General features: G+C 41.4%; 2 protein-coding genes across 6 annotated transcripts in view; one reads left to right on the top strand and one right to left on the bottom strand.

Moving 5' to 3' along the window:
* Positions 1–1,419: 1,419 nt before the first annotated feature.
* Positions 1,420–25,557, bottom strand: part of LOC146623806 (RAC-beta serine/threonine-protein kinase-like) — a 40,897-nt gene continuing 16,759 nt past the window's right edge. For all 5 annotated transcript variants that reach the window (XM_085364300.1, XM_085364302.1, XM_085364303.1 and 2 more), the window contains exons 8-14: positions 24,911–24,979; positions 24,647–24,769; positions 7,236–7,364; positions 5,491–5,705; positions 5,321–5,408; positions 2,454–2,556; positions 1,420–2,353 (exon numbers count right to left, since the gene is read on the bottom strand). In XM_085364300.1, the coding sequence (XP_085220426.1) occupies positions 2,274–2,353; positions 2,454–2,556; positions 5,321–5,408; positions 5,491–5,705; positions 7,236–7,364; positions 24,647–24,769; positions 24,911–24,979 (807 nt within the window). In that variant the 3' untranslated portion in view covers positions 1,420–2,273. The remainder of the gene's footprint in view (positions 2,354–2,453; positions 2,557–5,320; positions 5,409–5,490; positions 5,706–7,235; positions 7,365–24,646; positions 24,770–24,910; positions 24,980–25,557) is intronic.
* Positions 15,054–16,142, top strand: LOC146623807 (uncharacterized). The gene is made up of 4 exons (XM_085364304.1): positions 15,054–15,109; positions 15,426–15,514; positions 15,630–15,802; positions 15,966–16,142. The coding sequence occupies exons 1-4, from the start codon at positions 15,054–15,056 to the stop codon at positions 15,993–15,995; spliced, it is 348 nt and encodes a 115-aa protein (XP_085220430.1). The 3' UTR covers positions 15,996–16,142.

Genomic DNA, 25,557 nt, shown 5'->3' with positions numbered 1-25,557 from the left:
CCTGCAGTAGGACACTTGAGTGGAACAATAAAGGGACGGTTTGTATGAATTCAAAAACTCGTACCAGTTTGCTTCTTGTCTAGAAGTATGAAGCGCCAGTCCGATTTTTTATGCCTGTGTTGAATAATGCCACTTGAATTGCTTTTTGAGTTGGTGGACTGCCTCTATGTGGTTAAATTACTGAAAATGTTATACTACATCTTTGAAAAATCCTGGTAAAGATGTTGCACCCCAACATCCTAAATAATTCTTGGATAAATGGCCATCCAACAAATTATATTACTTGAGAAATTGTAATACATAATTGAACTGAGGTTTGCGGAGCTATAAAGAACCGAATATGTCTACATGTAGTAAATTTCATTATCGTTTTTTTTTTTTTACATTTGTGGCATACAACTTGTGATCCCAGCCCATCACACATCACTCACACCCCTGTGGTGTAGGGGGGTCACGTAGGTCGCAGTGGGTAAGGCCAGTCACGTGGTTTTGCTGGGTGTTGCATTACCACGTGACCCTAGTGGTGAGGTTGCTGCAGTGGCCCCATTAACTGCTGTCTGTCTTGCTCAATTTTAACATTTTATAATAGTAATTTTATCTGCACCTTTGACATTGTGGGTGTTGGGGACTGAGCCTCGGCCCTTGCAATTTTTTGTTGAGAAATGTAATTTTTATTTCTGTTGAACTATTATCCACAGAGTGATAATCTCTACCCATCTTCTGAAAGGCCTCTCAGATAGTGATCATATTAAGGATCTGATGCTAAATGACTAGTTGTAAGATGTGTAGTTAAAATGAGACTTATATTCTAAAGTGCTTTGAGTGGTCAGTGAGAGTAGAGACTAGAAAGTGCTATAGAAAGATCATCTTTGAATCGAGGAGGGGGCCTAAGGGTACATCTTTCCATATCTTACAATGCTGTGATTGTAGGCATTCCCTAACTCTCTGTGAATGTTACTCATGGCCATTAATCAATGGTCATGAAAATTTGCATATTAAAGATCAAGGAACTGACCTCACAGCCCATTGTTTATTTAGTGGGCGAGTTTCAGTGATTGTGCAAATGTACTGTTTATAAGGTTGGGGAAACCTGGAGTCAGCTGAGACTGAAGAAGTCACTTGGATGAGTGATGAAACGTTTCTCCCACTGAAGACACTACATACAGATGAACAGAATCAACCTTTAGGATTTACTTACCTGGATACTGAGCATGCATCAAAACGTTTTTACATTATATTTAACATTTTTTTTACTACATTTTTAAACAAACCAAAGAAAAAAAATTTCAACAAACAAATGATTTATGTTTTACAGATATGGGACAGTCTGGGCAGTGAGCTACCAGAACCTTTTCTATAATTTAATATAAATATCATGCAGAAATAATGAGATGTTCTGTTGAAAACACACTTCTTTATTGTATACTAAGATATCTCAGGGATTAAATGTGCAGTTAAATATATTTATGCTGAAAAGAAGTGCAGTTTCACTTGTATGGTCCCCATATGATCAAAGTGGGCTGTATGTGGCCCTCGATGTAAAATGAGTCTGACATCTCTGATGTAAAATGTTCAGCAAGTGAACTTGTGTTCTGGGGGACCAAAAATGCTAAATGATAAAGGCTACAAAGACAATATCTAACACATGGGAGACCAAAATTCTAAAGCACAAAGTAATAAAAAGTGACAAATGTCCATTTTTTGCAGTTAGCTTGTACAAGGATTGAGTTCAGTACACATCCTTCCATTTGTATAATATTATAATTTATTCCTTAATACTCAATGAGCTAATAATACAGAAGAAAAAAATGTTCAAAAAACAGACATGCAGGATTTTTTGGTGTAATAGTAAGATTAACTGCTGCTCTCCTCCCTTCTTCATATATTTCACCAAAGGTCACAGCCAGGATTGAATTAGAGGACTTACAAGTGTCATGGGGAGTTGCATGGCTTATTCATTGAATATAAAAAAAAAAGAAAAAAAGAATGGTACAAACAGCAGCACCATCTTTGTAGGTCTGATGGTCTTGATTATGTTGTTAAACTGCACTGATGGCTATGTGAAGTTCTTATGTTACAGTATAGTCACTGTGGATAGGCTTTTTCCTTTCTGTGGACAAAGACAGATTTTAACAATAAGGCTCCCAGGCAAGGCACTGAAATCGTGCTAAGAGTAACACCTCTTTAAAAATGAAAGCTCTACTTATTTTTATGGCTGTATGATTGTAACCAAGGTGTTTATACACGTGTGTGTGTGTGTGGCAGAGATGCTATCACTCTCTTATGCTAGCAGAATAGGAGAATTGGGGGAAATGAGCTTCTTGGCTGGGGTCCTCACAGTCCAGACTGTTATCTGTAACAAGAAGGCAATCTAAGTCAGTGACCAAGAAACGTGATATTAACTTTGAATAATGATGGATCAGTGCTGACGGGTCCAACAAGAAGATACTTACACTTGTTTGGGGGAGTGAGTGTGATTGTTTGTGCTGTGAACTCCTCATCAAAGTACCGGGTATCTGTCTCTGATGTTACTTGCGGTTTGAAGAGGGGGGTCAGCTGTACCAGGGATTGGAAGAGACAGATATCACTTGGTAACATGCTGGATTTATAACATGCATGTAGAGGAGGGTCTACAATGCAGTTGGCATAACTCATACCTAGGGTATCCATTTAAAATTCCTACATCACTTCGGTCTTGAGTTATCATATTCACAAACTTGGGTGTACATGCTACCAGCCTGCCGACCTGCCCAGTGAGGTGATGACATTACCCCAATACCCTTTTGCGGAAATGGGGTAAAAAGCCACTACTTGACCCAGCTGTCTTAACTAATTATAGGCTGTTTATCTCAAAAGATTTTGAACGAGTAGCTGTGAAACAGCTAACTAATTATCTGTACAGGAATGGTTTATTTGGAGAGTTTTAAATCTGAATTTATCACAGTACAAAAGCAGGGTTAACGAAGGTTACAAATGATCATCTTATGGCCTCATCTCTGTGCTTATCTTGATGCAGCATTCAATACTTGTTACACAGATCAGAGCATGCTGTAGTTATTAAAGTTACTGTGTAAAAACCTAGATGACCTCTAATTCAGACAAACCTAAAGTTCTTGTCTTTGGCCCTAAAAATCTTAGAAATATGATGTGTAACCAGATACTTACCCTGGATGGCATTACCTTGGCCTCCAGTAACACTGTAAGGAATCTTGGAGTTGTTTTTGACTACGATATATCCTTCAATGTGCATATTAAACAAATATTTAGGGCTGTTTCTTGCATTTCCACAATATCTCTAAAATTAGAAACATGTTGCCTCACAATAATGTTAAGCAATACTGGCGACCACCAGTGGTAGCCTCGTAGCACATACACCTATGGTCTCAATTTCAAAATCCTGCGTCGCTTTGTTTTTCACAATCACAAGATTTTCAGAAAACTTGACCTCTAAACTTGAGATTAATTAAAAATTCTGATTAATTTGAAAATTCTCGGTGACTTCTTTCTTGAGTTATTGCATTCACAAGATTTTGTAATGACAATACCCAATCAGCCTTTTATGGCTAAGGAGTAAAAAACACTTGTATTCCCATGCGCTAATATTTGTATTAATTTTTATTAGTTCAATTAGCTTTTTGCTTTACGCAGAAACAGCTAACAGAAATTTCCTTCAAAGAGCTACTTATTAAACTAATTATAAATTTATCCAGGAGTCTGAGAACAAAGTGCTCTATTATTATGGTGATAGGGTACTATGAGTTCTTTAAGAAAAGATGGGGCCTAAATATTTAACAACTTGTATGTGAGGAGAAGGATTTTAAATTTTACTTTGAATTTAACATGGAGCCAATGAAGTGAAGTCAGTATGGGAGGAATATGCTGTCTCATTCTAGTACCTGGTGGTACTCCAACTGGAGCATTTTGGATCAACAGAAGGCATTTCAAAGAGTTTTTATGACAACCTGATAATGAATTTCAATAGTCCAGCTTAGAAGTAATAAATGCATTAATGCATTTTCAGGACAAGATCAGAAATAATATTTTTAATTTTAAAGATACTGCACAAAATAAGTAAGCAGTGCTACATATTTGTTTAATCAAGAACATCCTGGTCAAAAACAACTCCAAGATTCCTCACCGTATTACTGGAGGCCTAGGTAATGGCTTCCAAAGTATGCATCTGGTTAGACACTGTGTTTCCAAGATTTTTAGGACCAATGAATCAGAATTTAGACGCAGGACATTTATTATCTTAAACAGTTTAACGAATTGGTGTGTCAGTGGGTATCAGCTGCGTAGCAATGAAAATGTATCGTATGCCTTTGAATGACACTGCCTAAGAGAGGCATATATAATGTAAACAGAATTAATCGTAGCATGAAACACTCTGGAATTCTATGATTAACCTTTGCAAGTACAGAACAATCTTCATTTACATGAAAAAATTGGAGTCTATTAAATAGATTTGATTAAAACCACTGCAGCGTACTACATTCTCTAACTACGGCATGCTCTTATCTCTGTAATAAAATCTTAGTGTCCAAAATATTAAATGCTGCACTGACAAGCACAGAGGTGAGGTAGGAAATTAGAAGTCATCCAGGTCCTTATGTATTTAAGACATTTCTGCAACTAAAAGTGTGAAAACAATCTCCCATATTCTACATTTGCCTTGACTATGGAGTAGGGTTGCAAGATGGAAGCCTTTCCTGACAAAGAAAAACATTGAAATCTGGCAAAAATTTGCAAAATATACATCAAGTATTCCACAAGCATGAGGAAACCTCTGATATGGCCTGATGAGTAGGCCAAACTTTTTGGTTGCAATTCAAAAGGTTGTTGGTGAAAAAATCAACACTTTGCACCACCAAAAGAACCTAATATCAATGGAATCTATCACATGTGGATTGGCCTGATGGCTACTTTCCATGGACATTTACCATTTATCAAAATTTGAGAACATCTAAAATCCGTGTCTGTGAAGGTTCCCAGCCATCCACCGTCATCGTAGTGTAAGGAGCTTGTCACTCCACCTCACCCAAATTCAAGTGTGTGTGAAAAATGTGGTTACTTTATAGTACATCTGGTGAGTGTTGGGATTCCTCATGAATGTTATTATTAATTTGGTTACTTTTTATTTCTCTCATGTCATGTTGCTATGGAGCAACAAGAATGCTACACTGCAAGAATGCCAGAATCCATCGTTTCATTTTTGACTCACTTGTAACTGCTGTTCCTGTTAAATGAAGACATGACTGATTGGACTGTCTGACTGCGCTTGATAAATAGAAATAAGTTGTTAAAAAAAAGAAAGCCCCACCTTTCTCTGTTCCACATCATGCCAGTTGATGGTGATAAAAAATTTGTGAGTCATTACTTCTTTGGCATCACTGGGACCTCCTCCTAACCTGTCAGTCCAAATGAGATTATTTGAGAGTAAACTAGGCATTTTTAATATAATCCACACAGAGTAGTAGTTTGGGCTAATACCTGTGCTTGGGATCCTTCTTGAGCAGGCCAGCCAGCAGGGACTTGGCCTCAGGTGAGAGGTTCCGAGGAAAGCGGATCTCCTCCATTAGGATGAGCTCAAATAAGCGCTCGTGGTCTTGGTTATAGAAAGGCAATCGGCCACACATCATTTCATACATAACTACACCGAGACCCCACCAGTCCACTGCGCGGCCGTAGTCATTATCTTCTAGGACCTGAGGAAGAAGAGACCGATTTCTCAACAGCAGTAAAAAGCCATAACTCTGAATTGGCACACCATAGCATTTGGTGCAAATAATGGCACACTTTTGTGAGTCAAAAATATTTCTTCTTTATATGTTTTTTCTTCTTTTTCTGTTCAAACTTCTTACCAGTCATCTTTTACATCACCCCTTCTGTTTGAAAGAGCAGGGCTAATCTTTTCTCTTAAGTGTGTAAAAAAATCAAATGCATCATTTTCTTCCTACTCTTTAAATAAGTGATCTGCATGTTTAAATGGAGCTGCCATTTAAACCATGCTTAACTGGTACTAAGGGGTCCGAATTGTGCCTGATATAATATCAGTGTATATCAGTGAGCTGATAAAAGGAACCATACCAGCTAAAATTCACCAGAAATTGAAACTCAGACTACACAATGTTTTTCTAATCTTCTACTGTCTAATTTGTTAATTCCATGCAAACTGTGGCCTCAATGTGGTCTTCTGCTGGTGTGGCCCATCTGTCTATAGTAGAGCCCAATATAAGTCAGTTTCAGTTCAATTTCAGTTTTAATTGTCATATGCAAGCTAGCACAGGGTCAACATTCCAATGAAATGTGTTTGACGTGCAGAAGACAAGTCACTCAGCAGTATAATACAGTAAAAATATTACAAATATTAACAGACTAAATATATATAAATATATACACAAATGTATAAATAAAAAAATCTTAAATAGAAATGTGACCATTGAAATGGGGGTAATGGGATATTGCACATGGGATAAAGTGGCAGGAGTGAGCAGTAGCACAAACTGAGCAGTACAAGATTTTAGAGTTGCAGTTAGTACAGTATTGGACGGAGTAAGGGTTTTTATTTTTATTTAAATACTAATAAGAATGAAGTGACCAGTGCAGAGTGTAGTATGTTCTTGAGAAACTTTAGGACAGCTTCTGTGTGCATCCTGTGAAGTGTGGTGTCGGTATTCAAGTGTTGTAGTTGAGGTGTTGAATGGCTTGATGGTAAAAGCTGTTTTAATAAATAAATAAATAAAAAACCAACTGGTGGTCGCCAGTGGTACTCCTCTTGACACAATTTGGAAATCCTGTGTTGGCTTGTGCTCAAGTTGTCGCATTGACAACATTTTCAGGAAACGTGACCTCTGACCTTGAGGTCAAGGTCACTGAGATTTGAACTAGTCTGAGATTATGGTATGGCATGAAACGTCTACATCACCTCATTCCCAAGTTCACAAACTTGGGTGATTGGGTGTCTTGGGTGTAGCATGATTCTTAGTGATATTGGACATTGGTCAACATATCAACTCACACGTACCTTGTTTTACTGTACACAGGAAAAACAAACAAAAACAGAACACTTTACATGGCTCAACCAAGACAGCTTCTTATGCACATAAAATATGAGTAATAGATTTACAGTTGCAGCAAATCTAGAGACAGGGGACCAAACTATGATATTAAACAAGCTATTAAACAAGCTTGACAACACAGGTGTGTTTAAAATGTGTCACCAGACAGTGCCTTACCTCAGGAGCCAGATATTCAGGTGTTCCACAAAAGGTTTTCATTGTTGCATCTGGAGTAATGCCCTCTTTACAAAGGCCAAAATCAGTTATTTTAATGTGTCCGTCTTTGTCCAGCATCAAATTCTCCAGCTGAGAGGAAAAACACATTCACATCAGATTTCAGTATAATCATACACTGCTGCCAATTCAACAGATCCACAGTTCCTGTACATTTTCTTCGTCTGTTCACAAAACAACAGAAAAACAAACATGCTGTCTACATTAAACTAACCAAAAAATAAGCCTACATCTAGTCAAAGCAGCTTGCAAAGAAAAGCGTCTGGACTTCTTTAAGTTGCTTGAAGACGTTTCACCTCTCATCCGAGAAGCTTCTTCAGTTCTAAGGTCAAATGGTGGAGAGTCCCAGATATAACCTAGTGGGAGTATCGCCCACAGAGGGACAAAAGGACCCCCTGATGATCCTCTAATCGCCTGAGCCAAGGTATGAAACTGGGTGTGGGTCCCAATCAGCCAGAGCTCAGGCGATTAGAGGATCATCACGGGGTCCTTTTGTCCCTCTGTGGGGGGTTACTCCCACTAGGTTATATCTGGGACTATATCTGGGACTATATATATATATATATATATATATATATACATACATATACATACATATATGTATGTATATATATATATGTGTATGTATATATATATATGTATATATATATGTATGTATATATATGTATATATATATATATATAGCAGCTGGATAGCGTAGTGGTTAGACTACATGCCTTTGGAACAGAGGAACAGAGGATCGCAAGTTCGATTCCTGCCTGGGGCGTCTGTATCCAGTAAGGGTCCTAAGGCTAGACCCCCTATGCTAAGCAAGCCTACCGCAGACATGAGCGAGACAGATAAATATGAAGGCATGCCGGCTCGGACGTCGCCCGGATCAACAAGGTCCGCGTCAGGTGTTGAGGAACCAGGGCACCCTGACGAAAAGTGGGCTACTGGAACAAGAAGGCATCGGTGGGCAAGAGACGAAAACAGGGCGTTGTTGGAATGCTATTACGCAAGTAACCCCGGCGGAAGGGGCTACATGAATAAGATGAGGGACCTATGGATTCTTCGATACCCAACATCCACAATGACGGCGAAACAACTAGTAGCTCAGTGTTCCAACATTCGAAAGAAGGGACTGCTCTCACAGCTAGAGATTGACGAGGTACAACACAAATGCTACGGCAAGGAGGAGTCAGGACGCCAGGTCAGGGGGGAGATATCATCACCCCCACCCGAGATTGGGTACATAGCCCCAAGTGCGAAAGGAGAAGGATCGTTGAGTGCGAGAGGAACTGACCTGAAAAATAGGATCATGGCCAAGCTTGAAACCTGGATCCCCCGTAGCCGGTTACCAAGATTACGTGAAGTACCCTCAGAAGGTCTGCTAGATGATGTTAATGCAGCACTACGGGCAATACCTACAACCACGATTACCGACACTAACAAGCTGATCTACAATACGGCAACAATGATCAGTGAGATGCTTGGCTACAAGTTGAACAGCGACAAGGGGCAGTACCCTCCATGGAGAAGGAGGCTAGAGGACAAGATCAAAGTAGCACGGAGGGAGGTTAGCCAACTAACGGAGCTGCAGAAAGGTGCGACAAAGAAGGTGCATAAGAAATACAGCAAGCTGTCCATACCTGAGGCCTTGGAAACTGCCAAGCAAAGACTCACAGCCTTGGCCAGCCGCTTGAGGAGGTACACCAGAGAGATAGAAGGCAGGAGAATAAACCAGCTGTTCTCCACAGAACCAGCAAAGGTGTACTCTCAGTGGCAAGGGAACAATAAGAGAACAGCACCACCAAGGCTGGAGGCAGAACAATACTGGAAGAGCATATGGGAGAAGGATGCAACCCATAACGGCAATGCTCAGTGGCTAGAGGATCTGAGGGCTGACCATAGCGACCTCCCTGAACAGGGTCCAGTAACCATCACGGTGGCAGATATCCAAGAAAGGGTCTCCAGTATGAAGAGTTGGACAGCACCAGGGCCCGACATGGTTCACGCCTACTGGCTGAAGAAGCTGACTGCACTCCACGAGCGTCTGGCAGCACAAATGAACCAGCTGCTAGTTAACGAGAGACACCCGGAATGGCTAACTGAAGGCCGGACGGTCCTGATCCCCAAGGACCCCAAGAAGGGACCGGTCCCCTCCAACTACCGACCAATAACCTGCCTCAGTACTACATGGAAGCTCCTGTCAGGCATCATATCGGCTAAGATGAACAGGCACATGGGTCAATACATGAGCGGGACACAGAAAGGAATTGGCAAGAATACCAGAGGCGCAAAACACCAGCTACTGGTAGACAGAACAATCAGCCGAGACTGCAAGACCAGACTGACCAACCTGTGCACTTCCTGGATTGATTACAAGAAGGCCTATGACTCAATGCCCCACAGCTGGATACTGGAATGCCTAGAATTGTACAAGATCAATGGGACCCTAAGAGCCTTCATCAGGAACTCAATGGGGATGTGGCGTACAACACTAGAGGCCAACTCCAAGCCCATAGCACAAGTCACCATCAAGTGCGGGATCTACCAAGGAGATGCTCTGTCCCCACTGCTGTTCTGCATAGGCCTGAACCCCCTCAGTGAGATCATTAACAAGACTGGCTACGGATACCGACTACGGAACGGAGCAGTTGTCAGCCACCTCCTGTACATGGATGACATCAAGCTGTATGCCAAGAGTGAACGAGACATCGATTCACTGATCCACACTACCAGGCTATACAGCAATGACATTGGAATGTCGTTCGGACTGGAGAAGTGTAGTCGGATGGTAACAAAGAGAGGGAAGGTAGTCAGAACTGAGGGGATTGAACTACCAGAAGGCAACATTGCAGACATAGAGGACAGTTACAAGTACTTGGGGATCCCACAGGCGAATGGGAACCATGAAGAGGCCGCTAGAAAAGCTGCAACCACCAAGTACCTGCAGAGGGTCAGGCAAGTCCTGAGGAGTCAGCTGAATGGTAAGAACAAGATCCGGGCCATCAACACGTACGCCCTGCCCGTGATCAGGTACCCTGCTGGGGTAATAGGCTGGCCAAAGGAGGAGATAGAAGCCACTGACATAAAGACAAGAAAGCTCCTTACCATGCATGGAGGGTTTCACCCCAAATCCAGCACCCTGAGGCTGTACGCTAAGCGGAAGGAAGGGGGCCGGGGACTGGTGAGTGTCAGCACCACAGTCCAGGATGAGACAAGGAACATCCAAGAATACATTGGGAAGATGGCCCCAACTGACCGAGTGCTCAGTGAATACCTCAGGCAGCAGAAACCCAAGAAAGAGGAGGGAGACGAGGAACCATCATGGAAGGACAGGCCCCTGCACGGTATGTACCACCGGCAGATAGAGGAGGTGGCTGATATCCAGAAATCCTACCAGTGGCTGGACAAAGCTGGACTGAAAGACAGCACAGAGGCACTAATCATGGCAGCACAAGAACAAGCTCTGAGCACAAGATCCATAGAGGCTGGGGTCTATCACACCAGGCAAGACCCCAGGTGCAGGCTGTGTAAAGATGCCCCAGAGACAATCCAGCACATAACAGCAGAGTGCAAGATGCTAGCAGGCAAGGCATACATGGAACGCCATAACCAAGTGGCCGGCATAGTGTACAGGAACATCTGTGCCGAGTATAACCTGGAAGTCCCGAGGTCAAAATGGGAGATGCCCTCAAGGGTGGTGGAGAATGACCGAGCTAAGATCCTGTGGGACTTCCAGATACAGACAGACAAAATGGTGGTGGCTAACCAACCGGACATAGTGGTGGTAGACAAACAGAAGAAGACGGCCGTAGTGATCGATGTAGCGGTTCCGAATGACAGCAATATCAGGAAGAAGGAACACGAGAAGCTGGAGAAATACCAAGGGCTCAGAGAAGAGCTCGAGAGGATGTGGAGGGTGAAGGTAACGGTGGTCCCCGTGGTAATCGGAGCCCTAGGTGCGGTGACTCCCAAGCTAGGCGAGTGGCTCCAGCAGATCCCGGGAACAACATCGGAGATCTCTGTCCAGAAGAGCGCAGTCCTGGGAACAGCTAAGATACTGCGCAGGACCCTCAAGCTCCCAGGCCTCTGGTAGAGGACCCGAGCTTGAAGGATAAACCGCCCGCAGGGGCGTGCTGGGTGTTTTTTATTTATATATATATATATATATATATATATATATATATATATATATATATATATATATATATATATATATATATATATATATATATATATATATATATATACAGTCCCCGGCCCCCTTCCTTCCACTTAGCGTACAGCCTCAGGGTGCTGGACTTGGGGTGAAACCCTCCATGCATGGTCAGGAGCTTTCTTGTCTTTATGTCAGTGGCTTCTATCTCCTCCTTTGGCCAGCCTATTACCCCAGCAGGGTACCTGATCACGGGCAGGGCGTAGGTGTTGATGGCCCGAATCTTGTTCTTACCATTCAGCTGACTCCTCAGGACTTGCCTGACCCTCTGCAGGTACTTGGTGGTTGCAGCTTTTCTAGCGGCCTCTTCATGGTTCCCATTCGCCTGCGGGATCCCCAGGTACTTGTAACTGTCCTCTATGTCTGCAATGTTGCCTTCTGGTAGTTCAATCCCCTCAGTTCTGACTACCTTCCCTCTCTTTGTTACCATCCGACTACACTTCTCCAGTCCGAACGACATTCCAATGTACATTCCGTAGTCGGTATCCGTAGCCAGTCTTGTCAATTATCTCACTGAGGGGGTTCAGGCCTATGCAGAACAGCAGTGGGGACAGAGCATCTCCTTGGTAGATCTCACACTTGATGGTGACTTGTGCTATGGGCTTGGAGTTGGCCTCTAGTGCTGTACGCCACATCCCCATCGAGTTCCTGATGAAGGCTCTTAGGGTCCCATTGATCTTGTACAATTCTAGGCATTCCAGTATCCAGCTGTGGGGCATTGAGTCATAGGCCTTCTTGTAATCAATCCAGGCCGTGCACAGGTTGGTCAGTCTGGTCTTGCAGTCTCGGCTGACTGTTCTGTCTACCGGTAGCTGGTGTTTTGCGCCTCTGGTATTCTTGCCAATTCCTTTCTGTGTCCCGCTCATGTATTGACCCATGTGCCTGTTCATCTTAGCCGATATGATGCCTGACAGGAGCTTCCATGTAGTACTGAGACAGGTTATTGGTCGGTAGTTGGAGGGGACCGGTCCCTTCTTGGGGTCCTTGGGGATCAGGACTGTCCGACCTTCGGTTAGCCATTCCGGGTGTCTCTCGTTAACTAGCAGCTGGTTCATTTGTGCTGCCAGAGGTTCGTGGAGTGCAGTCAGCTTCTTTAGCCAGTAGGCGTGAACCATGTCGGGCCCTGGTGCTGTCCAACTCTTCATACTGGAGACCCTTTCTTGGATATCTGCCACTGTGATGGTTACTGGACCCTGTTCAGGGAGGTCGCTGTGGTCTGCCCTCAGATCCACTAGCCACTGAGCATTGCCGTTATGGGTTGCATCCTTCTCCCATATGCTCTTCCAGTATTGTTCTGCCTCCAGCCTTGGTGGTGCTGTTCTCTTATTATTATTGTTCCCTTGCCACTGAGAGTACACCTTTGCTGGTTCTGTGGAGAACAGCTGGTTTATTCTCCTGCCTTCTATCTCTCTGGTGTACCTCCTCAAGCGGCTGGTCAAGGCTGTGAGTCTTTGCTTGGCCAAGGCCTCAGGTATGGACAGCTTGCTGTATTTCTTATGCACCTTCTTTGTCGCACCTTTCTGCAACTCCGTTAGTGTGCTAACCTCCCTTCGTGCTACTTTGATCTTGCCCTCTAGCCTCCTCCTCCATGGAGGGTACTGCCCCTTGTGGCTGTTCAACTTGTAGCCAAGCATCTCACTGATCACTGCTGCCATATTGTAGATCAGCTTGTTAGTGTCGGTAGTCGTGGTTGTAGGTATTGTCCGTAGTGCTGCATTAACATCATCTAGCAGACCTTCTGAGGGTACTTCACGTAATCTTGGTAACCGGCTACGGGGAATCCAGGTTTCAAGCTTGGCCATGATCCTATTTTTCAGGTCAGTTCCTCTCGCACTCAACGATCCTTCTCCTATCGCACTTGGGGCTATGTACCCAATCTCGGGTGGGGGTGATGATATCTCCCCCCTGACCTGGCGTCCTGACCCAGATAGCAAGGAGACATTGAACAGATGTTGATTTTCCATCTGAACCATCAGAATCGTCAGGATTGAAATGTCAACACAAAACCAATGTTGAAACAACATTGAAATACTGATGAAACCTGACACTGACATTGAAATAACATTGATTCACTGTTGTTCTGTCATCGTTGATTGTTGATCTATTTATAGTTGACAAGGTGACAACAATCACGTTGAAAAACCATCGATTTATGGTTGAGCGGGAAATTAAAGCTGCTACCACTTGGACTATTCCGCAGCACCCCTATCACATTGGTACATCCCTCCAGGTAACCATTGTCTTGTACAGTAGAGCGGGACATTAGATTTACTCTCAGCGGAATTGACCGGAGAAGGCATCAGTTCATGCACTGCACTGGCCTGCACCATGATTAGTATAATGTAAGAATGAATGACTTTTGTTCTATTCGTTATTTCCACGGTTGCATTTGAATAACAGTAAAAAAAAAAAAAAAAAAAAAAAACTTGTTAATGTAAAGTTTCGGATAAAATGTGGGAGCCCGAAATTGTGTCTACTTTCATCTTACAATCCGGCAACAAATAAATTGCACTGCAAACAAAGTCTATCAACAAAGAAAACATTTTCGTTTCATACTTTTCTGTTATATTCCCTTACAAAGCTAGCTTTAACGCTTCGAGGGTTCCTTTGTTCTTGCCGTCGCCTCGGCGCTTGACCCAGACTTTCGCTCTGTAGTTGCTTTTTAGCATAGTACTACAAAAAATTGTAAATCTGTGATATATGATTGATAAACGTAAAGGTAACTGTATAAATGTGTTCAATGACTTTGTTACTTTTAATGATTGGTGAGCACCCGCTTCGATTCGCACTCAATTCAAACTTTACACTGCACGCTCACCTAACTTGCGTTTGCACCTTTTGTCCACACGTAAACTGCGTTTAGCATTTACGTGTGGACGAGGAAGACGGAGAAAACGCAGCGTCAAAGGTGTGCGCCTATTTTGACGCCACACTGTGCGCCAAGTTTTTGTCTCGGTGCCATGAATTCCTACAATGGCAGACTTAGACAAAATACTGTTAATTTTATTATCTTCAGTGTTTAAATGCTTACATATACGGGTTTGCTTGTAATTGTTGCCTATATACATTTTAAGCTATTATTTATTATTTAGTTCAATCAATATATCAAGTTTTGTAGTGACTATGAAATATATTGTAATTATCTGTTTCCTGTTTATCCTAGACAGGGCAAAAAAGGACTCCAAATTTAAAAAAAAAGATAAAAATGAAAGACTGGTGCATTGTGCAGTTTAGCACTGGTGGTACAGAAATAGTCCCTAGATCATGGATAAATGGGGAGAAATTGTCATGGCCTCCATATCCTCCGTGAGACACATTCAGGATCCACGACGCAGTAAAGAGGAGAGTTCATCCTGGTGCAACATGACTCACCTATGCACCAGTCCGACTTCTAATAAGCCATGGTGGGTATCATCTGGATTGGTATTGAATAAATGTAACAATAACAAGTTTTTCGTGTCCTAATTTATGTCTGGCCATACATTGTGTTTGTACTTCCAGACACATTTCACGAAGCAGAACGCAGTCTTCAGAAATATCTAAGTGAACACTGTGATATGTCTGACCTTCAGTCCGAAGCTGAAACTCAGACCAGTCATAAAAGAAAGCACAAGTAAAACTTTTTTTTAGTTCACAAACATATCTTTGATTGCTAAGAATTTATGATCTTGTCTTTTATACATATCTGTGGTGCTTGCATACTGCAATATCACCACATAATATAGTCCAAAAAGTGGAAGCTTGTAAACTTTTTATAAATGCAAAGCCGTGTACACTTGTGCACTTCAAAAATTCCTTGTATACTGTACCTTCTTGCACATCTCAGTTTCCTGTGTGTGTTGTTATAAATCAAACTGTAACTTTAGGAAAAAATATTCCAAAAGCACATTTGTAATTACTTATGACCGTTTTCAACTTTTTTTCTTTAGACCAAATCCCCTGTACACATATAGTGACTCAGAGGATGAGCAGCCCACAAAAAAATGGTTTCCCCAGGCCCCTCGAGTGAAAATACCAGGTAATAAAATACTGTCTAGTGTCTTTGTACATATCTGTGTGTGACACAAGGAAACTTTTGATAAGTTGTCTGTATTCTTAAATACTTAAAAAAAAAAATTATCTTTTTCTGTCAGACCTGACGAGAGCTGTTAACGAACTCCGTGAGGAGGTCAGAGCCATCCGCAATACCGGCTGCAATGAATCGGTAGATGCTGGGGTACTGCCTCTGGATTTGCCCTTGCACAACATTGAGGAGCTAAACAATGCAGAGCCAGCTCTTCAATCACAAGAGGCAAATAAGGCAATGGTAAGTATATAAAGGTTATGTACACTTTGTAACTATAAAGTGTAATAGCTGTCAGATGTGATTTAAATACATAACAACGGCCTGTTGATTAAACACACAAGCACTTGCATACACATTTAAGACATGAGACACGCTAATTCCATCTCTTAAAATGTGTCTATAGGTGAGACGCTTTGCCTTGATTGGAGCCTGACGCAGCAGTTAGGGGCAAACTCTATGTCCGAGTTTGTCTTTGCACAAGCAGTGCAGAAATGGCTCCGATACGCCCCAGATCATTTGGGTGGTGCAGGACGCACATCATGCAAAAAATTACAAACTTCTGTGAATCATATAAACGTAAATAGGAAACTGTCTTTTAATAAAGTATTTAGCAAATGAAACATGCCTATTGACCTTTTTTTGTTTATTTTTTTTCTCTGTTACATCACATGCAATGCTTTCTTATTTTAGGATATTAATATTGACATGATACATTGTGAGACATTTGGTTTTTTTTTATAAAGGGTGTCCAATTTAAGGAATAAGTACAATTATGTGTTTAGGTGGTTGAAGTATTGATGGAAACATGCAGTAGTTTAGTATTGGTTAAAATACCTATAAAGAAAGGTAGATTTCCAGTCATGATTTAACTGTTGTTTTAATAAAAAGCAACTGTGCGAAAGAGGTGGAAAATCAACACCATAGCTCAACAGTGTTTCAATATCAGAATCTGACATTGTTTCAATGTCAACAGTATTAGAAAATATAACGTTGAATCAACGTCAGGTTTCAACATTGATTCAACATCAAAACCTGACGTTGTTTCAACGTTAAAAAAGGGTGCAAGAGTGACGTCAGGTCAACGTCACACTTCAACGTTGATTCAGTGACACAGCCTGATATTGACTCAACATTGTTTCAATGTTTCCTTGCTATCTGGGGACTCCTCCTTGCCGTAGAATTTGTGTTGTACCTCGTCCATCTCTAGCTGTGAGAGCAGTCCCTTCTTTCAAATGTTGGAACACTGAGCTACTAGTTGTTTCGCCGTCATTGTGGATGTTGGGTATCGAAGAATCCATAGGTCCCTCATCCTATTCATGTAGCCCCTGCCGCCGGGGTTACTTGCGTAGTAGCATTCCAACAACGCCCTGTTTTCGTCTCTTGCCCACCGATGCCTTCTTGTTCCAGTAGCCCACTTTTCGTCAGGGTGCCCTGGTTCCTCAACACCTGACGCGGACCTTGTTGATCCGGGCGACGTCCGAGCCGGCATGCCTTCATATTTATTTGTCTCGCTCATGTCTGCGGTAGGCTTGCTTAGCTTTTTCAATAGCTGCAAAGTCCTGAAAGCGTTTGTTAAATTCTCCAGAAAGAGACACGATAGCTGTTGCACACCTCTTCCTTTGGACATTAATATCCACTGGGAAACTGTCAATAACCTCTTTCAAAGTTGGGAAGTGTGTGGTACAGGGCTCTGTTAGGGACAAGTGTCTTTGAAAAAGTTGCAGTTTGGTTCCAAAGGCCTTGATGTAAGCGTATAGTTGGCTCACCACTGCGTCTTTTCCTTGAAGATTAACATTCAGCGCATTCAGATGCTTCGTAATGTCAACCAAAAAAGCCAGATTTGCCAGACATACAGGATCAGACATTTCTTCCATTGGTTGTCCCTTTTCATCTAAAAACTGTCTGATTTCCTCTCTGAGAGAGAATAATCGCTGTAGTGCAGACCCCCGACTTAGCCACCTCACATCATTGTAATAAGTTACGTCACCATATTCAGCCTGGATGTCATGCAGAAACTGCTGAAACTGTCGGTGGTACAGAGCTTTAGAGCGAATACAGTTGATTGTCTTTGCTACTGGTTTCATAACATTGGTTTCGCACAGAGAGCCTGCTGATGAATGATACAGTGAAGTTTAACAGCGTTACCTGCTTCTTCGCTGACTTTATTGCAGATCAGTGTGGACAATCCGCTTCGCTCACCAGCCATGGCAGGTGCACCATCAGTAATGATCCTAGAAACTACTCCATGGTAGCTTCATATCATCAACAGCTTCACAAACAGAAATGAATAAATCCATTCCTCTGGTTTGACCCTTAAGGCTTTTGAGATCCAGCAGCTCCTCTGTCACGTTCATCTTGTTGTCGACTCCTCGTAAAAAAAATCTGTAGTTGCGCGGTGTCAGATGCATCGGTGCTTTCATCGCAGGCTAATGAGAAATAATCAAAATCCACTCCTCTGTCCCGCAGCTGTCTGTGAATGTCTGACGATATATCCTCAACTCTTCATGCCACAGTGTTGCGTGCCAAGCAAACACTCAGAAATTCTTGCTTCTTCTCGGGGCAAATGTTCTCCACCATTTTCATGACACAGTCTTTGATAAACGGCAAACCTTCCACTGAAGGTACGCCATGTTTAGCTATTAACATAGCCACTTCGTAGCTGGCTTTCGTGATATTTTCATGTGTCTCACAGGCCCGCATGAAAAATCGCTGTTGCGAAGCCAGAGCAGCTTGGAGTTGCTTCACATTTTCAGCGCGCTCACTCCCTGTTAGCTTGTTAAATGTTGCAGCATGTTTAGTCTCGTAGTGTCTCCTGATGTTAAAATCCTTGAACAAGGCAATAGTCTCTTTACAAATCAGGCAAACACAATTGCCTCGAATTTCAGTAAAATTCCCACCGCTCCTGAAAGCGGCGGCCCTCACCATCAACCTTTCTCTTTTTTTGTACAGTCGCCATGGCAGAAATGAGCAGAGAAGGGCGGGCTTGCAGCACAGGTGCAAGTAGCAAAAAAAATGTGCTGCCACCATGTGCTGAAAAAAGGAATTACACCTTTAAAGTCATGATTTATTTATTCAGACTTAGAAAGTGAGCCATAAATTATACATAATTAGACTGAAGCTGTGGGCCACTTGAAATCTGTCGGACTTTGGACATGCCTGACGTAAAAACTCCAAAACACGTACAAAACACAACAGAAGTGCTCCAGGATGCTAGGCGCAGTGTTGAGCTTTTGTTACCTAGTGGCTACACAAGCCAGCAAGTACCACTGACTGGATTTGGTGTGTGGTAGTAACAGGTAAATGAACTTTTTTTTTAAAATTATTTGAATATATGAGTGCTTGTGTATAAATACACAAACCATACACATACTGTATGCTTTCAATTGTGTAATTTAAGTGATCTAGGTAGCTCTGTTTTGGAAGTTCAGTTAATGCTAGAAATGTGTTTTGGAGTTTGTATGTGCTTTGGAATTTGTACATGCTTTTTGGATTTTGTACGTGCTTTGTCTCTAGGGGCCACTGCATATATTTATATATAAAATATATATAAATAAAACCAACTTTTTTTTTTTACATTAGTAATTCCTTTTGAGCATAATTTTATATTATTGTTAATAATAAATTAATTAAAGCAACAAAACAACCTGAAGAGTCGGTTCGGAGCCGAAGAGCCGGCTCTTTTTAGTGAGTCGAGCCGAAAGAGCCGGTTCTCTAAAAAGAGCCGGAAATCCCATCACTAGTGTGTGTGTGTGGTGTCGAGCCAGACTCCAATAGACCTTTAATATGCTGTGGTATGCCATCATGTGATACGCTGCAGCCTGCATGCCAAATATCTTTGGGCAAGATACTAACCCCATGTTGCTCTCCAATGCATCTATTGGAGTATGACTGCATGTGAATGTTAAATACAAAGCACTCAGAAACAGCGTAGAAAAAAGTGCTTGTATGAATGGGTGCGCTGCTTTTTTGCATGTAAAGCACTTTGAGTGCTCAGATAATGTAGAAAAGCGCTATATAAGAACCAGTCCATTTACCATTTACCAATATCCAACTTTCTGATAAGTAGATGACCTGCTAACCTGTAGCTAACCTGTAGCTTGTCTGTTTCTCAGAATCCCCAGCTTTCTTATAAGCCATCTACTGACCGGCATCGACACTATCATCGTGATTTATTGCCAAGTACTTAGCTGCTTGCCCACTGTCCTGTTCCCACCACCTTCCAAGCTCCAGTCCCTGTACTCTTTTAATCCCTGCTGTTTTATCTACTCAGCTTGCACTGTCCTGCTCCTTAAATTCACCTGCTGCCCTTCATTTATCTCCAGTGACTTCCTTTTTAAAAAAAAGACAAACTTAATTGAAAAACCTATTCCTCTGGTGTAATTCAGCCTGCTTGTTGCTTCGTCTTGTAATTGGAAGGTTGCCGGTTCAATCGCCGGTTCGGACAGTCTCGGTCGTTGTGTCCTTGGGCAAGACACTTCACCCGTTGCCTAGTGGTGGTAGTCAGAGGGCCCGGTGGCGCCAGTGTCTGGCAGCTTCGCCTCTGTCAGTGCGCCCAAGGGCAGCTGTGGCTACAATGTAGCTTGTCATCACCAGTGTGTGGATGTGTGTGTGAATAGGTGGATGACTGAATGTAGTGTAAAGCGCTTTGGGGTCCTTAGGGACTAAGTAAAGCGCTATACAAATACAGGCCATTTACCATAACGTAACAAGTTATATTATGGTTTCTGTGTTAATGTCCTGTGACTGAAGAAAAAAAAATCCCATCGACGCAGATTATTTGTCTGCTGATATTTAGACAAATAATAGAATATAATGAATAACAAATTGAACAAAAAGAATAAAATACTATTGACAGTCAAAGTTTACTTTAAAAAAAAATTATATTAATAAAAAGCAAGTCGACTTCTAATGAGAAGTTAACATCTGTCAGTTATGTTCTTAAAGCTTTTATCTGTTGAATTCAGAAATGTATTATACAAGTGTTAGTATGAATGTTTAATGGTTCATAGACTGACTAGTATGATGTCATTTTACTGATGAGGACAACTGCGACAGGAGAACCCAATAATAGAGACCTACTGTAAAGGCATCCCAGCCAATTTGCTTATCCTTTTGCATAATATAGAGGCAAGGAGGTTGCGCTTTTCACGTTTCTCAATTTTATGTCTCTCATCTCTACTGTATCTTGAGACTGAAACAATTAAGTCAGTTTGGCATCTTACAGGTTGTCTCATTTCCTAAAATGCATCTGGAGGGCAGAGGAGTCCCGTCAGCATCACTGTAATGATGTACACTTTTGTAAGTTTTATCTGCAATGCATAGAAGAGGAGCTACAAAAAGTTGCAAGTAATAAATAACACACAAATAATGAGATTTCTAAATTCAGCATTAATTTGTATTCTTAGTTATTTAAGATGATTAGGTATGTAGTCTAACTTTTTACCCTTCACCATTTGTAAGAGTGCCCAAAGAATGGATATGCTCATCTATCAGTAATCAGAAGACACAGCAGTGCTCTGGAAATTAGACAATAGACAGATGATGCAAATGTGCCACACACTTTTTTAAGTGACATCAATTTAACACGATGCAGTAAAGCTGTCTTATCACTACAGTGGCTGACTGGACTCCTCTCTCTCCTCATGTCTCTTCCTTAGAGGAAGGGGAGGGACTAAGACTGGAGGGACTAAGACTGCTTGGAGAGGAGGCGAGGAAAAGAACTGACAATAGCTCCTATTCCCCAGTCCATTACAACAAATACAAAAACAGCATACAGCCTTCCTGCAAACATCCACTCCATTGAAAGGGTGGACAGCAGCATGAAAGAGATACTGGGAAAACCCTTTAGCAATCAAACATATTTGCTGCATAACAATGACTTTGTATAGATTCCTTTTAGCTTAATATGCATGGATAAAACAGCTTAAAGATACTGTCATTTAAAGTGTAATGTTCTGATGTCCCCGAGTGACAGTCCTGTGGTTCAGAGAGAGGGCTCAAAGATGAAGTAAAAGTCATGATTTACTGGGACAAACTGAGTGAGAAACACTTCTGGCAGCCAAAATGCTCATTCATTCTTGTTAGAATAGAATAGAATTCAACTTTATTGTCATTGCACATGCAGAGGTACAGGGCAACGAAATGCAGTTTGCATCCATCCAGAAGTGCTTTAGTGATATAGATATATTACAATATATATTAGCAATAATATAGATATGTAAGTATATTACAGAAATGGGTCTATTATGGTATGTTATAATGTACACGGTATGAAGTATGTTGTGAATATTCTATAACTATAAGTATGTACTAGAGATGGACCGATCCGATATTACGTATCGGCATCGGTCCGATACTGACCTAAATTACTGGATCGGATATCGGAGAAAAATAAAAAATGTAATCCGATCCATTAAATATCACGAAAGCACCTCACAAAACTTGCAACACGCCGTAACTCGCCTCAGAACGTTAGCAGTCGGAGCAGTATGCGTCACGTGATAGAGCGGCTGTGGCATGCGGGACCTGTCGGTGGTCTGGATAGCATTTGGAGCTTCGCTAGCAACCTGGCATTTCATCTCCGACAAAGTTATCCCCGAGAGAAGTAAAGCACGTGTGTAAGTCCATCTCTGAATGTTTGTAAAGCATTCCCACGTTAAGCTTAACGAGCGACTGCCTCTCGCTCTCCGGCTGCTACTTCAGTCGTGAAACTGCTTAAATGATCAGCTGATCGGCTTTTCTGTCGCGAGTCTGTCTCTCTTGTTTGTTTTTGGTCCACTTTGCACCAGAAAGAGGAAACCAGCGGCTGAACAACAGCAGCACGTTTAAGCTTGATAAGCTGTTGTTACAATTTATTTAATATTACTTTCTACACCAGGATCTTTTTCTACGTAGCTGACGGCTGGTAACTGTGCAGGGGCGGATCTAGCAAAGTTTAGCCAGGGGGGCCGATAGGGCATTAACTGGGAAAAGGGGGCACAAAGACATACTTTTCTTTCTTATTCTCATTTAAAATGTCGAGCTTTTAATAAATAATTATCTGACACCCAAAGTTTTAATTTGATGTAAAATGAATAGAAGTCAATTACTGTATATAGTGACTATTAAGTCTAATATATATACCCTAGTAAGCTATAGTACTTTTTACTTTGGGAAGGTACCATCTGTGCAGTCTGCAATTTTGTTGAAGAAAGATGTTGAATCTATTTAATATTTCTTGAAAAATAATTTATTTCTGTGCATTTTTTTTTTCACACTGCATCAAATTAAGGTTGATTACGTCGATTAAGCATCATGAGGTGGAGTGTGAGGGGTGGTTCCCTATTTTTTATTTATTTATTTTTGTTGTTGCTGGGAGTTGGAACCCTATTAGTTAGGTTGCTTAATATTTACGCTAAGTACTCTTTAAAATACCAGAACAGGGAGGATGGTGTAGGTCTAAGTTTATTAGATTGATCAGTATTGCTGAACTATGAAATATTTTTTTTGTATACAGGTATAACAGAATAGCTTTAGTGTAGTTGTTGTTTTAAACTTGAGTATGAACTTGCAGACTTGCAAAATGCAGCAAGATATTTTAAAAAACTGTTTTGTTGATTAAAAAACACTATATCGGATTCATATCGGTATCGGCAGATATCCAAATTTATGATATCGGTATCGGACATAAAAAAGTGGTATCGTGCCATCTCTAGTATGTACAGGCTGTAGTGAGTACAAGCTATGTACAGGCTATGAACAGGATATAAATATGAAAAACTATACAGAATATGAAATAAATAACTTTACAGAAATCTGAGATATACAGTTATACAGAAATGGGAACTATGCAAGTTGTAAACAGTTGTAGGATTAAAAATTATCGTATGTACAGAATGATTATTTACACAGAGCTATACAGTAGTGCAGTTAAGATAAGTGAGATATGTGGATAATTCCTACAGAGGCTATATAAAGTGCTAGTGGTTGTGAGTGGTGGTTTAGTCCATGTTATTATTGTGTTTTTGAGGGTACAGTTGTCCATTGTGGGTGTGTGTATGTTCAGTCCATGTGTTAACGTGGGTCAGATGTCAGGAGGCAGAGTTCAGGAGTCTGACAGCTGTGGGGAAGAAGCTGTTCCGGTACCTGGTGGTCTTAGTCCGGAGGCTCCTGTAGCGCCTCCCAGAGGGCAGGAGGGTGAAGAGTCCATGTGATGGGTGACTGGGGTCTCTGATGATTTTCCCAGCCCTTTTCAGACACCGCTTCCTGTAGATGTCCTTTATGGCAGGAAGTGGTGCTCTGGCGATGCGCTGGGCAGTTTTCACGACCCTCTGCAACGCCTTCCAGTCTGAGGCAGAGCAGTTCCCGTACCAGACTGTTATACAGTTGGTCAGGATGCTCTCGATGGTGCAGCGTCAAGTTGTTCTTGACGCTGCCCCTCATAAGGATTGAGGATTTTTGTCCTTTGTGTTGATTTTGTCATTATTCACAGTGTTAATGTGCAAAAGCAAAGTTTTGAGGGAAACTTACAATTGTTCTGTTGTAGTGAATCCAGCATGGCATACAGAGGACAGTGAAAAATGAGACCTCTTGGTCTTCTGCTTTTGACTGGATGACCGCTCTGTCCGCCCTACCAACACCTCTTTAGCTACAAGTACGAGTTTTACAACACATTTACTGTAAGACGTGTTTCCAATGTCAAAGCGAGGAAATTCATGAATTTGTAACTCGAGAGGATGCAATTGAGCAGTTGTATTCACTAATTTGAGAGGTTGCAATCACAGAGCTTTGGTTGTAAGTTGTAAAAATATATGTAAAATTTAAATTCGAAATTTAAATTTTGGTTTTGCAAATATAAGTCTATTTGTGCATGTTTATTCTGTAACTAAATTTAACACACTTGTGAAAGCACAAAATAATAATGAAAATTTCAAAATACAAGTTAAATTTTTTTCTAAACACATTTTATTCTACAAGCTCTCAAATTTTGCAACATTTCCCTTGGTGTGTGATTATAAACAAATTAAGATTCAGTTTGTAGTATGATTGCAGTCATACTTGCACACGGGGCATTTATGAAATGATGGATTTGTGTGTCGTATTCACCTTCAAATCACGGTAAACAACGTCACGTGAATGGAGGTACTCAAGTGCTGATACAATCTCAGCACCATAGAAACGTGCCCGGTCTTCTGTGAAGACTCGTTCACGTGAGAGGTGGAAGAAGAGCTGAAGAAAACAGAGCAGAGAGAGTCAAGGACTTACCTGGTGTTACACAAGATCTGTCTACGTGTAAATGGTTAACTCTTGAACTGGGTGCATCCCATATGACTGATGAGTTGATTATGGATGTAGGATATGGGGTCTCACCTCGCCTCCATTAGCATATTCCATTACAAAACAGAGTCGATCGTGGGTTTGGAAGGCATATTTCAGTGTCTGTAAGAACGTTATCACAATGAAAATAAAATATCAGGTATACAGCGAAGAATCCCTATGTAACTACTAACCATCAGGAGAAAAACAAACAAACAAAATAAATAGAAAGAGGCCTTTGATTGGGTTTAAGAATTTTTAAGATTCCTCAAAAATCAATTAAAAGACTCAATTTTCCCTTGCTTCTGATTTGAAGACTGCAACGTGAAGATACTGTAATGAGTTTAATAGCGTTTAAGAAATGACAACTAGTTTCGGGTCATAGTTTAGTAGGCTCATCCTATCTCAAAGCAGCTATCTTTTACAACATTTCCTGCTCGACCATCTCCAATTTGAGCAGTTTTAACATGTCAGACACTTAACTTTTGCTTCATCTAGTAAATTCTTGTCTAAATATACTTTGCTTATACAAACAAGCAGAAAGAAAATGATACACATACACACATATATACACACATATATATATACAGTGGCGCAAAAAAGTATTTAGTCAGCCACCGATTGTGCAAGTTCCCCCACTTAAAATGATGACAGAGGTCAGTAATTTGCACCAGAGGTACACTTCAACTGTGAGAGACAGA

The sequence above is a fragment of the Diplotaxodon limnothrissa genome, linkage group LG10 (assembly GCF_057381915.1).
Source record: "Diplotaxodon limnothrissa isolate DT_005_m linkage group LG10, D_limnothrissa_male_GT1.1, whole genome shotgun sequence".
NCBI classification, from domain to species: Eukaryota; Metazoa; Chordata; class Actinopteri; order Cichliformes; family Cichlidae; genus Diplotaxodon; species Diplotaxodon limnothrissa.
This window is presented reverse-complemented; position numbering and strand designations above follow the sequence as displayed.